The sequence below is a fragment of the Apiospora aurea genome (genome assembly GCF_038362705.1).
Source record: "Apiospora aurea strain CBS 24483 chromosome Unknown utg000001l_segment0_segment0, whole genome shotgun sequence".
In the NCBI taxonomy this organism is placed as follows: Eukaryota; Fungi; Ascomycota; class Sordariomycetes; order Amphisphaeriales; family Apiosporaceae; genus Apiospora; species Apiospora aurea.
Window position 1 is genome coordinate 3,733,263 of NW_027117388.1, and position 12,509 is coordinate 3,745,771.

The following is a 12,509-nucleotide window of genomic DNA, read 5'->3' on the forward strand; positions in this document are numbered from 1 at the left end:
GTCATGTCCCAAGACAAGAAGGCCTCGCAGCTCTCACAACTCCAAAGCAGCGTAGACGACAGCAGCAAGACCACGCCCTCGCCCGCACCATTGACCCCTACGAACGATGAGGACGAAATCGCTCCGTCGACACCTGCCGGCGGCGAGGATGTCGCATCAGCACCCCAAGATGCTGGCGGCAGCAAGCTGAACAGGACCGCCAGCACCGCCACGGTCCAGTACCCCGGCTCGCACATGCGCGCCTTGAAGCGGCGCATTCTGATGTTCTCGCTGTGCCTGGCGTTGTTCCTGACGGCCCTGGACATCACCATTGTGGCGACGGCGCTGCCGACCATCACGCGCGAGCTGGGCGCCAACGCGGCCGAGTACTCGTGGATCGGCAGCTCGTACCTGCTGGCCTCGACGGCCTCGGGCCCCATCTGGGCTAAGATGTCCGACATCTTCGGACGGAAAAGCGCTTTGCTGGCCGCCAACTTGCTGTTCATGGCGGGCAGCCTGATCGCGGCCCTCTCACGCACCGTCGGCATGCTGATTGCGGGGCGCGCCGTCCAGGGCTTGGGCGTCGGCGGCCTAACCGTGCTCGTCTCCATCGTCATCGGCGACCTGTTCGAGCTCAAGGACCGTGCCAAGTACTACGGTATGACGGGCATGGTCTGGGCCGTCGCCGCAGCGCTGGGCCCTGTTCTTGGCGGTGTCTTTACCCAGAAGCTCTCCTGGAGGTGGTGTTGTAAGTCTCTATCTTGGTGCATGACAAGAAGCCAATGCTTCGCTTGTGTAGCAGTACTAACATGGAGGCACAGTTTGGATCAATCTACCTTTTGAAGGCGTTTCGCTCGTCGTCTTGTTCGTCGTGCTAAACGTCGATTGGCCAAACGTAAGCTTTCTCAATGGTCTTAAGTCGCTTGACTGGATCGGCTCCGCGATGATCGTAGGCGGAACCATCATCTTCTTGTACGGGCTGGAGACGGGTTCCGGCGGCCAAGCACCTTGGGGCTCCGCCCAAGTCATCTGTCTTCTTGTCTTCGGCATCCTCCTACTCGCCTCGTTCTTCTTGTACGAGGCCAAGCTGGCCAAGAACCCCATGATTCCCATGCGCATCTTCAACTCCGTCACCAACGTCGCCTCGTTCGCGACGTTGTGCGTGCACAGCTTCATCTTCATCAGCTACGACTACTTCCTGCCCCTGTACTTCCAAGCCGTGCTGCACTTCGAGCCCATCATCTCGGGGGTCTCCCTCTTCGCCATGGTCGTGCCGCTCTGCTCCTTGACGATCGGGACTGGGTACTACGTCAAGCGGACGGGCGACTACCTGATCCCCATCCGCGCGGGGGCCATCATCATGACCGTCGGCACGGGTCTCTACATCTACCTGGACGCGACTACCAACTGGGCCAAGATCATCGTGTTCCTGTTCGTCGCGGGCCTGGGCGCGGGCCCGCTCTTCCAGACGCCCATGCTCGCGCTGCAGAGCCACCTCGACCCGCACGACATCGCGGCCTCGGTCTCGGCGATGCAGTTCATCCGGAACCTGTGCACGTCCATCTCGATCGTCATGGGCAGCGTGCTGCTGCAGCGGACGCTGGGCGGCGAGGGGTTGAGCGAGGGCGTCGGGCACGGCGCGGGCGGTGCGGGGCAGGAGGGACCATCACGGGAGACGTACGTGTCGGCGCTGCACATCATGTGGATCTTCTACACGGCGTGGTGCGGGGTGCTGATCGTGTTGAGCTGGCTCATTCAAGGCAGAAACATCAGGGCAGACACGGGCAAGAGCAAGGACAGCAAAGTGTCGGATACGGAGAAGGGGGAGCATAAGTCTCAGCCTGAGCCAAAGTTGGTAGCCTAGCCCCGTGGCCCGTCAGTTTAGAGGCTTCAAGCTAGCCCCATCCCACATTCTATTTCAAGGTGTTCCAGTGCCTCAGCCTACTGCTGTTCAGTGTAATAGTAAGAAAAACTAGGTAGATCTATGTACCCAGGTAGTAATGTTGTGCAACTCACTATACATCGGAGCGGTCTACTTGTTTCCCAGTATGCATGTGATAGCTTCTCGAGGTTAACAATCACGACGGGCATGTTAGATGTTAAAGCCAAGTTAGTTAGCCTGGAAGACTGCGTCTCAATCGGCAATGCTCCCGTGCAGCGTCGCACTGCATCTTGTACCAACTATGGCCATGGGCCGATAGCACCAATCAATACACCACGTTCCTCAGGTGCAATGCAATGGTAAATCTCAAGGCCGGACATAATGAGTCATGGATGCGGGAATAAGTAGAATATTCGTATTGATGTCTCATCGAAGATTGGTCTATACTTTTGGGAAGCCATTTACGAATACGAGTAGAATATGTCTTGCACTGCGTGAGCGAGAATTTGGCTTTCTTTACCACCGCTGACTTCACTGCTGTAGCACACTCACTGGCTTACCCCCGCTGAAGAACGGCGCCCCGCCCCTAGTTAGCCCACAATGCACCTCACTAACTCCTTGACCATCCTGGCCCTCGCCGCAAACATGGCCATGGCGCAAGACACGCTGCCTTTGCGCATCATTACCTGGAACATTCGCTGGGCCACGCCGGTGCGCGAGATCAACGAAAAGCCCTGGTCCACGCGGGCGCCCCTGGTGATCTCGACCCTGTCCAAAGCGATAGCCGACACGCCCAACGCCGTCGTGATCGGGATGCAAGAGGTGATCGCGGCCCAGCTCGACGACATCAAGGCCGGTCTGAACCAGCAGGCCCGGGCCCAAGGCCAGGGAGAGGAGTGGTCGCACATCGGCGTGGGCCGCGACGACGGCCAGGCCAAGGGCGAGTTCAGCCCCATCCTGTACCGGCCCTCGGCGCTGCGCCTGCTCTACAACGAGACCAAGTGGCTGTCGCCGACGCCCAACATCCCCTCCCTCGGCTGGGGCGCCGGCAGCCGCCGCGTCGTGACCGTGGGCGTCTTCGAGCACGCCGCGACGGGCCGGCGCTTCGCCGCGGCCAACACGCACCTCGACAACCTGAGCGCGCGCGCGCGCCGCGAGGGGGTCCAGGTCGCGCTCGCGCGGGTCCAAACTGTGCAGCAGGAGTATGCTCGCGAGGGAGAGGCCCGCCTGCCTGTGTCGCTGACGGGCGACTTCAACTCGGAGCCTGGGCAGGACGCTTATGCGACGGTGGCGGGGTCGGGGTGCTTGGGGGAGCTGTACGAGTTGGCGGGGGGAGGCGCGGCGGGTTGGGCCTTATGAGACTTACACGAGTTTCTCGTCGTGGAAGAAGGGGTCGCGCATCGATTTCGCGTGGCTGGGACCCCTGGCCGACATGAAATGGACAGTAAGCCGGTACGAAGTCGTGGACAATGTGGTGGACGGAGTTTATGCAAGTGACCACAGGATGGTTTTCGGTGACCTAGAGGCGGCTGCATAAGTTGATGTTGCTGTATGCGACAGCTAGAGTCGCTCCGTCTTGTGCGAGCACGACACTAGGTTGAGTAGTCCTCGCTCCTGTGAAGTAGTTATTTCAATACAATACCGCTGAAACACCTCCGTCTATGTGCCCGCTGTCTCTCTGATCAGAAACGTATGGATCCAGCAGTTACTTAGTATTACTAACACCGTCACTGCGGAAGAATCATCCAATGGCTTGAAATGGCATGATACGAAGTGCGCATGTATTGGCTAGTGTTGGACTAACCACCAAAAGTCCGTATCCTTCAATTCGGTCTTTGGGTATGCCCGATACCAACTTCCGCTTGGCATGTATATAAGCCAAAAGTGACTTTATGGACAGAGACACGGCATTAGGTCAATACCAATCATTGTTCCATATGCGAACTACTGCAAAGCCTCCCCGTTTCCGCATTTTGTCCTCATCATCCTACTTCGTTTCACCCAACCGATACACGCACCACTAACATCCAAGTCCACCAAACCCAAACCCCAAACCACCCGCCACCGCCAAAATGTCGTCTTTCAATGGAGTCCCTCCCGCGCCCCACCAAGACGTACCACACCAAGTCCTACGCCCCCTCGCGCAGGACCACGGCTTCGAGAGCGCCGGCAAGACCGTCCTGGTCACGGGCGGCGCCTCGCGCCTCGTCCTCGTGTCCCGGTCCGCGGCGCCCCAGGCCCGAGCCAAAGCCGAGCTCGAGGCCGGGCACCCCGGCCTCGAGGTCGTGACGTACGCCGCGTCCATCGCGGACCGCGCGCGCACCGCCGAGATCCTGCGTAAGCTTGAAAGTGATGGAGGCGGCGGCGTCGACGTTCTGGTGCTCTGCGCCGCCGTCGCGCATCGGCGCGTCACCGCCGCCGAGGTGCAGCCCGAGGAGTTCCGCGATGCGTTCGAGGTCAACGCCGTCGCCGCCTTCGGCTGGGCCCAGATGTACCTGGCGTCCAAGAGCAAGAGCAAGACTCTGATCAACGTCTCCTCCCCCGTCGCGCAGATGCGCCACCCGATGCGGGCGGCGTACGGGCCGAGCAAGGCGGGCGCGGCGCAGATCATGCAGGCGTTCGCCGCGGAGGTGGACTGGCAGCAGAAGATGCGACAACAACAACAACAACAACAACAAGGAGACGAAGGAACCACGAACGACGTCGAGGGGAAGACGCGCATCTTCTCATTCCACCCGGGCTCCCTCTACACCCCGGGCACGGCGGAGCACTTCGCCCAGGACGCGCTCGAGTGGGACGACATGGAGCTGCCGGCGCACTTTGCGCGCTGGCTCGCGGGGCCGCAGAGCGACTTCCTGCACGGCCGCTTCCTCTGGGCGCACTGGGATGTCGACGAGCTGGTGGCGGCCAAGGAGAGGCTGGCAGGGAATCCGGAGGCGTTGACGATTGGGTTGATACAGCTGTAGGAGTAGCAATAGGGGTAATAGGAGAGTATATGACGGACTGGGTATGGAAGACATGTATCAAGAGACGGCAAGGTGCAAGGATAGGTAGGGTGTTGGCTGTAATTATAATGGGATTTGGTTACTTTATTTTATTGCCAATTGGAATGATTAATGTTGGCAAGGACCAAAACCTTTCAGAGCGACCCAATGCTTTTTCCATTACCTCTTTGACTGGTATCATCGCTAACGCCAACTGTGATAATCGCTTGCGGGCTAAAGACTGCTAACACAAATTACTCGTCAACGCTATTCTTGAATCGTTCCCTATTATGCGTTATTGAGGCACGCCCGTGCTACTTCGGCTGCACGACGGTAGTAGAAGTCTGGATGAGCCCATTGGCCTGCCTTGACGGCGGCAGCGATGTGCCCCTCCCTGCCGTGGCCGTCATGAGAAAGAGCTCCCTCAATGCCTGTTGTCGTTGGCGTTGTTGTTGTTGTTGTGGGCGGCCACCTCCACGTCCGTCTCGGCGATTATAGCGCTGTCGTTGAGGTGCTGGACGCGCCGCTGGATGGCCGTGGTTTTGCCCCGCGAGGTAATGAAGTCGATGTATCTCTTAAACCTACCCCGGCGGCATTCTATAAAGTTAACTCCGCAGGCCCTCTCCATGAGCGGTTGCAGGATCGGGATCGACGACGCGATCACGATGGTACTTCCTTCGGTCCTGTGCGACGTGGCCATGTACGTTAGCGTACATCCTACGACGAAACAAATTCAGGGGAAGGGGGTGTGCAGCATCGGCCATGGTAGCCAACGCTCTTGGTACGCACACTGTCCACGTTTGCAAATCTGCATTTGCCCCTATTTCGGCCGAGAATGAGTCAGTGCTGCCTGGAACTCGCGAAGAAGGGAGTTGCCACTAACAAGTAAAGTCGGGGTCCGCAAGAGCAGGAAGATGCGTTGTCTTGTAGACGGCTACCGCCCCGGACCTGGGCTTTCTCATCAGTCTCTCAGCGGGCAGTACGAAGGATGCAGTTTTCAGGGGTTTAGTCGAAGTCCGAGTTTGGATTTGGGTTCATCAGGCAAACGCCAATGGTACTTACAGGACCCCTAGACCAAGCGCGACAGACAAAGCAACCTTTTTCCTACGGCGCATCTGTAGGCTGTACAGGACGACCGAGGGATAGATGGCGAGGTAGAAGTCGACAAAGGCAGACAATGCTTCGAAGCCATCAGACCGTCATGTTTACTCCACGCTGCGACTCGCGACGAGGGAGACGATAGAGAGGGCAACTCTCGGGTGTAGTGTACTCACATCCAGCGAACAGGCACCATTTGACCTGGACATGGACAGGGACGCAGTGTTCCGGAGGGTCGAGCCGGATATCACTGAAAGGCGGGCACTTTTTGTCGATCACCCTGATCAGGATGCCGACCGTGGCGAGCAGGGTCAGCTGCACCGTGATGCCCATGCCCCATAAAAACATGTAGTGGCCCTTTCTGGGGACCATGAGGCGGACAAGCAAGGCGATGACGGCCAACTTGGGGATCGCGAAGGACATGACGCCCGGGCAGAAGGCGATGTATGTCCAGGTCGTGACGGCAACCTGCTCCTCGCGCGAGAGTGCTTCTACATGGCGACCGAGGCCATGGGCGACGGCGACGGAAGTGAGCGCGCACGACGCGATACTGGCAGCCTGCAGCGATGCGAAGACACATTGTCAGTCAGTCGGGGGCCAAAGTATTGCACGTGGAGCTTTCGACTGCGACGCGGGGTAATACCAGGGTTGCCGGTGCACTTACGACGGAGAGGATGATGAAGCAGTCATCATTCCGCACGTTGCGACGCATGACGGCCCGGACGTAGAGCCGCGCGAGAGCGACGAGGAAAGCGACGCCGGTGACGGACCAGGTCGAGACGAGCGTGGTGGTGCTTCGGTCCTGGGCCAGATAGCTCGCGCGGCCGGGGTCCATCGTGCTTTCATTCCCTGAAGCGGCCGGCATAATCACAGTATGGTGGAGTCGTCCAACGACAAACCATGGTGCTTATCGCATACGGAGACCGGCGCGATATCGTTGTCACTTTTGGGGTGCGCTATACAATCCAAGGGAGGCGGCGGAGCGGGGAATGGATGATTGATAACCGTTGCCACCGAGAGCTTTCAACGACAAGTACAGTCGGCGGATCGTATGGGCTTTTGTCGATGACATGAGCGCCCGCCTTGGGGGAAGCGGCCATTTTGTGTCGTAGGCTTTGACATTTTTGTAGTTCTGGTACTAGCCACGGCAATGTTAAAGGTAGCCTATAGAGTTCTGGGCCAAGGCGACGTTGCATCAACTGAACTCGTTCCGGAGCGTCGCCTGAGTTGGTATTGGCCAGCGGCGACTGTTGCCAAGCATCTTGGTTCATCCGACTGAAGTCAATTCGGGACTCTAGTCCCTTAAAGGTTGATGCTCCGAACGCTGGAATGGGGGTTGCGTTTGACGGGACTTCGGACGGAAACATCATCATAAATATTCAGCCGGTATCAATAGCCTTCGGCACAGAAACACGGGGTCGAACACTCACCCGGCCGACTGATGTTGCTGTAAATGTAACTGTAACTGTAACTGTAGCGGCAGTAGTTCAAAGTCCCGCATAAGTTGCACAATTTGTGCGATCGTCGCGTGGCGTAGTAAGCATGGAACAGTAAGACCGGCGTGATCTCACCTCCGAAAATGGCGAGCACTCTCGGACTTGGCACGAGCATCCAATGCCCGACCCCCGAGGCCGAGACCGAGCAACGTCCGAGCTGGGATAAAAAGGCGATGGATACCCTTATCCAACCCATGTTTCTCTCTCTCTCTCTCTTCAGCTCACAGTTCTATGTTGATATCAACCGTTATTTAGATTTACTTTTCCTTCCAATCAAACTCACCCATCATGCATCCGGATATGCGCAGCCACCAGCACCCATGGCACGCCTACCGCGCCACCATTCGCGGCATGCCCTACCGGCGCTTCTACGGCGGGGGTTTCCCTCTCCTTCGATTGGCCTTCTTTGGAGCCGGCTCCTACTTCATCGCGAAATACGTAGTGCGGTAAGGCTTGATGGTGTTTTAACTTCCTTCGCGGAGAGAAAGCATATTAACTCTTACCATTAGCGACGAGCTCAGACGCGACGAGGCATTGCGGCAGCAACAGCAAAAAACCGTCAGGTGCAGTGACTGCAGCAGCAAGATCGAGGCCGCCCAGAATAATAACCAGCGCACGCTTTGAGGACCTTATACCAGCGGATAATGCATCTACGACTCTTCATCCCGGTTAGAGGCGGGACGCGACTCAGAGCTGGAGCACTTTGGGTGCTTTGCATGTGTAATACTATCATGCATCAAGATTAGACGGTTTCGGATACCGCGTGTAATATACATTAAGTGTTTTGTGGGTAAGATCTTTTCTCTGTCATATGCCCTCCGGTCTAGGTAGTTTGCATGATTCTTCTACCGTACTTTTTGTTATCGAATCTAGAGTCTTTACGCCTGTGAATGTGGAAATGAATGTTGTGGTATTCCTTGTTTCACGGCTACGCCAGAATGCAATCTGACAGTTACCCCATTGGGCAATCGACAGACACATGGGAGTCTATCCCACGGATCACATAAGGCTGTGTCCCCCATAGTATATACCGATTTGGCAATAGCGCTGCTAATGCCTGTCAACCATCGTCTGGAAACCTTTCTTAGAGGAAACAGTTTCTTGAAATATCCAGGACAAAGGCAAGATCCAGGGGTACGGCTTCCGCATCACCCACGTGGGCCACCGGGTATCAGCTGCCGATTTAGTCCGGTGATCGTTCCGGCTGACTTTTCTTTTTACTGGTGGCATGGTATTGGGATAGATGAAGACACAAGCGGCCTCCAACTCATGCATAAGGAGTGATGGAATGTATGCACGCAAGACAAAAGAGCAGTATTGATAATTTGATCCGCTTGTTTCGCTTTCTGGGGACGCAGGTCCCGGGCCAGGGTGCCGACGCTGGACGCCCGAGGCAGTACGGAGGGCTCAGAGGGGCCGTGCTATTGGTTTCTCAAGAGGTTGGGGGGCGTGGATGGACAACAGGGCAGGGTGCGAAAGTCGCATGTAGAAGCATCAATCCTTGAAAATAATGGAAGCATTGTGGATATGAGGTCAGTGTTAGAGATGTGCATGGCTTGGGAGAAAACACTGAGCTCGATCGTTTACGCATCAGAGAGGAAGGGAAAAGACAGAAATACCAGCCCCTGAAGCGGTTGTGGCCAAATGACTATGGTCGTGCTGTAATTTACCAGACCAAGGTGAGGAGCCATGAGTGATGGCGGATGCAGATGCATTGGAATTAAGTCTACTTATTCATTTGGTCAAGATACCTAGTTCTCAAGGACATATCTATATCTCGCCTTGCCCTCCTCCATATCCACGATGGCCTTGTTGGCATCCGCCATGGGGCGCTTTTGCACCCACGGCTTAATCTTCTTGTCCGCCGCGAGCTGCAGCATTTCCCGGATCTCGGACGGGGAGCCGATGCCGCTGCCGCCGACCTTGATGCCGCTGAAGATGACGGTGAAGGCGTTGATGTTGGGCAGCTCGCCGCCGTCGGGCGCGCCGACCTGTATGAAGGTGCCCTCGACCTTCAGCAGGCCCAGGTACTCGGTCAAGGGCATTTTGCCGCTCGACACGGTGCACACGATCAGGTCGAGGCTGCGGGCGTTCTTCTTGGCCCAGTCGGCGTCTTCCGCAGTCGCGATGTACGAGTCGGCGCCCAGCTTCAGGACGTCTTCGCGTTTATCCGCCTTGCGCGAGATGCCGACCACCTTATCGGCGCCAAGGGCCTTGGCGAACAGGACGCCGAAGTGGCCCAGGCCACCCACGCCGACGATGCCGACCGTCTTACCCGGGCCACACCCGTTCTTCTTCAGCGGGGAGTACAGGGTAATACCACCACACAGCATAGGGGCGGCGTCAGCCGAGTCAATCCCGTCGGGGATGGGCAGCACGAAGTGACCGTTCGTGCGGTTGTGCTTAGCGTACCCGCCGTAGGACTTGCCCTCGCCCTTGGGGTACACACCGGCGTAGGTGCCGACCATGCCGCGGGCGCAGTAGTTCTCCAGGTTGTTCGAGCACTCCGGGCAGTCGGACTCCAGACACGAACGGGCCTGCGCGCCGACGCCAACACGGTCGCCCACCTTGACGTGCTTCACGTTCTTGCCGACGCGCACCGCCTTGCCGACGATCTCGTGACCAACACAGCAAGCTAGGGGTAAAGAGGTTAACTTTCACCTCGCTTTCGGAGGGCGGGTGCGGACGGATGGGGAGTAGATAGACCCGAAGGGGGAAAATGCTGAGACGAAGAAGCGCAAACTCACGGTAGGGAGTCTCGCCCCAGCCAGATTTGAGGGTATGGAGATCAGAACCACAGATGCCGCAGTGGCTGATCTTGATGTCGACATCGTCCTCCTCCCACTTTTTGGGCTCGAACTCGCCCCATACCATCTTGCCCTCTACGGCGTCGGGACCGTGGCCGAGCCATCCCTCGAATTTGTCTCCAGAAGCCATTGTGAGTGTTTTGCTTGGGTAGTTTTGCGGGAGGGTCTCAAAAGTGGTTGTCAGAAAGCGAAGCTGTTGCGTCCATTACCTAGTCAGCGGGGGCAGCGTCGTTTTTTAATTCTATAGTAGAGCGGTTGAACGGCCATTCCCCCTCTCTCCCATGGGGTTTGAGGATCTCCGTGGGGTGGCACGCATCATGGGCTCGGAATTGGCGGAAGTTGGATTGACTGGCTAGCCATGGAGTCGTGGGAGTTTTTGACTCCACCCGTTTGCCGGTTATTGCCCTGATCGAGGTTGTGTCCATGACGAATATAAGGTTTCGCAAGTTCGGATGACATCAAGTCACGATAAGGCGAGGAATTAGCTCGCAGCACCAACTCGCGGAATAAGGGCCGGGACCGACAATCGACCCGCCCCGGCAGTTGGTGACAAGTGCGATGCCACCTTCTAGGATCTTCTAGGGGAGGAGACTCGGGGGAAATCTTGACCGCTTGGCCGAAATGGCACGGCAAGGAAACAAGGCTTTCGCGGACGGGCCATGATGCGCCCAGAAAGACAATCAGAGGTGTTTCCGTTAGCGGCGTGGAGAAGTTGCGGTAAGAGATGTTGCCCTCGATGACCCCTCGATACCCCGGCACGACCCTTGGATCCCAGCATTGTGCGAGTCATGGACCAATGGCGTCGACAAGACCGAAGACTCCGTACGTCACCTACCAAAGATCAGGTATGGGTGCAATGGGCTGGAACTAGGTATGTATTCAATGTTCCGTACCATCGCACGCAATCCAGATCCAGATCGCCTTGGACCGTACATGTACTGCAGAAAAGATGGGAACGATATGGTCGGTCTGCTTGCAAGATGCAAAACAAAGGCTAGGCGGATTTAGGAGTCTTTGGGGCCCGCAAATGCCGCATCCATCCGCACCTGCGATCTCGATTTTTATTTCGTTTTAGTGAACTTCCGTCTCCACTCTGCTTTGTAATGCCGTTTGTTGCTTATCAGTGGGCGCGGTGTTATCAGTATTTTTCTTAAGTCCGCTTATTCCAACAACCTGTCCCAGACGGCCATCTGTTTTGGGTATGGCCGTGCAGAAGTGCCTCCGGCTTGGTCACGGTGGACGGACGGCACACCAAAAGTTACCAGATGTCCGATATTATTCGCAGCTAGCCGCATCCAAAGAGAGTCATCTTCCCCGGTGCATGTCGTCGACCCCTGTTGCGAGTGGCGTCCTCTCTTTCTGTTCCGTTCATGTTTGCTCCTTCTCCATGTTGCATCAACCTTTTGTGTGTTATTGCACGTTTGCGGCCTGGCTTGAAACGTCGTCCGGAGGCGGTAGTGCTGTAACCAACCAAGTCTAGCCTTGTCGGGTAGGACGCCGTTTCGACACACAGCCTTCAGGCAACATCTTCGTCTTGCACACACTTCGACCAGACCAAGATGGGCATTGCATCGACCTATGTGCGCCGTGACCGAAAAACTTCTCGAAGGCGGAGCTGAAGCTGAAAATGGCTTGGCGGCCGTGACCGAAACGCCCGCGCCCGATAGAACATAGGATGCCAAGACCGAACCTGTGAAGCAGCTGTATGGAAGATGTCGAGATAGGGAGACATATTCGTCCGTGCATCACCAAACGAAACCAGGCCACCGCTAACTCGTACCGTACGACGTCAGATATGCGATGAGGATGAAACGAAAATACCATGGGCACATCGCCGCCGCCATCAAGACAGCCTTTCTCGGCTCATCGGGAGGGGCAAAGACCCAAGGTCGGGAGTGGATGTGCCGGCCGCTATTCATGATCTGAGTATCCGCCTGCTGCTCGGATGCCGGGCAGGAAAACAGGGGCCGCTCTCCACGTGGTGTGGCGCGAGATTCTAGGGCGCTGTCCGGCACCCACTAGAACGTGAGGTCTGCCATGGTCAGACGGTTCAACCATCCCATCGCGAAGCAGCTGCGCTGGTCTGGCCTAGTTCCATCAACAAACTTCGTGTCCCGTCTCTTTTACTTTGTTCGCCATGCCTTGTAAACTTACAGTGGTCGAGATAGGAGCTTCGTCCATTATTTCGGCCAGCATCCTTCCTTTGCCCTGTGTGGCTCGACAGAGGATAACTGCAGGACCGGAGCGGAGCGGATGGATATCG

The 12,509-nt window shown here is 57.0% G+C and overlaps 7 protein-coding genes across 7 annotated transcripts; 4 read left to right on the forward strand and 3 right to left on the reverse strand.

The window, feature by feature from the left end:
- Nucleotides 1–3: 3 nt before the first annotated feature.
- Nucleotides 4–1,843, forward strand: PG986_001155 (major facilitator superfamily domain-containing protein; the record flags this gene model as incomplete). The annotated part of the gene is made up of 2 exons (XM_066837377.1): nucleotides 4–727; nucleotides 801–1,843. 2 exons carry the CDS (start codon nucleotides 4–6, stop codon nucleotides 1,841–1,843), a joined length of 1,767 nt encoding a protein of 588 aa, XP_066706270.1.
- Nucleotides 1,844–2,461: 618 nt separating this feature from the next.
- On the forward strand, nucleotides 2,462–3,220 carry PG986_001156 (uncharacterized protein; the record flags this gene model as incomplete). The annotated part of the gene is made up of 1 exon (XM_066837378.1): nucleotides 2,462–3,220. The coding sequence occupies one exon, from the start codon at nucleotides 2,462–2,464 to the stop codon at nucleotides 3,218–3,220; it is 759 nt and encodes a 252-aa protein (XP_066706271.1).
- Nucleotides 3,221–3,933: 713 nt separating this feature from the next.
- PG986_001157 (uncharacterized protein) lies at nucleotides 3,934–4,827 on the forward strand (the record flags this gene model as incomplete). Its single annotated transcript, XM_066837379.1, has 1 exon — nucleotides 3,934–4,827. One exon carries the CDS (start codon nucleotides 3,934–3,936, stop codon nucleotides 4,825–4,827), a length of 894 nt encoding a protein of 297 aa, XP_066706272.1.
- Nucleotides 4,828–5,269: 442 nt separating this feature from the next.
- Nucleotides 5,270–6,778, reverse strand: PG986_001158 (uncharacterized protein; the record flags this gene model as incomplete). The annotated part of the gene is made up of 4 exons (XM_066837380.1): nucleotides 5,270–5,528; nucleotides 5,908–6,025; nucleotides 6,120–6,501; nucleotides 6,608–6,778. 4 exons carry the CDS (start codon nucleotides 6,776–6,778, stop codon nucleotides 5,270–5,272), a joined length of 930 nt encoding a protein of 309 aa, XP_066706273.1.
- Nucleotides 6,779–7,727: 949 nt separating this feature from the next.
- Nucleotides 7,728–8,063, forward strand: PG986_001159 (uncharacterized protein; the record flags this gene model as incomplete). The annotated part of the gene is made up of 2 exons (XM_066837381.1): nucleotides 7,728–7,885; nucleotides 7,949–8,063. 2 exons carry the CDS (start codon nucleotides 7,728–7,730, stop codon nucleotides 8,061–8,063), a joined length of 273 nt encoding a protein of 90 aa, XP_066706274.1.
- A 1,127-nt stretch (nucleotides 8,064–9,190) lies between these two features.
- On the reverse strand, nucleotides 9,191–10,376 carry PG986_001160 (uncharacterized protein; the record flags this gene model as incomplete). The annotated part of the gene is made up of 2 exons (XM_066837382.1): nucleotides 9,191–10,074; nucleotides 10,187–10,376. 2 exons carry the CDS (start codon nucleotides 10,374–10,376, stop codon nucleotides 9,191–9,193), a joined length of 1,074 nt encoding a protein of 357 aa, XP_066706275.1.
- Nucleotides 10,377–12,015: 1,639 nt separating this feature from the next.
- Nucleotides 12,016–12,427, reverse strand: PG986_001161 (uncharacterized protein; the record flags this gene model as incomplete). Its single annotated transcript, XM_066837383.1, has 2 exons — nucleotides 12,016–12,264; nucleotides 12,401–12,427. The coding sequence occupies 2 exons, from the start codon at nucleotides 12,425–12,427 to the stop codon at nucleotides 12,016–12,018; spliced, it is 276 nt and encodes a 91-aa protein (XP_066706276.1).
- Nucleotides 12,428–12,509: the final 82 nt, after the last annotated feature.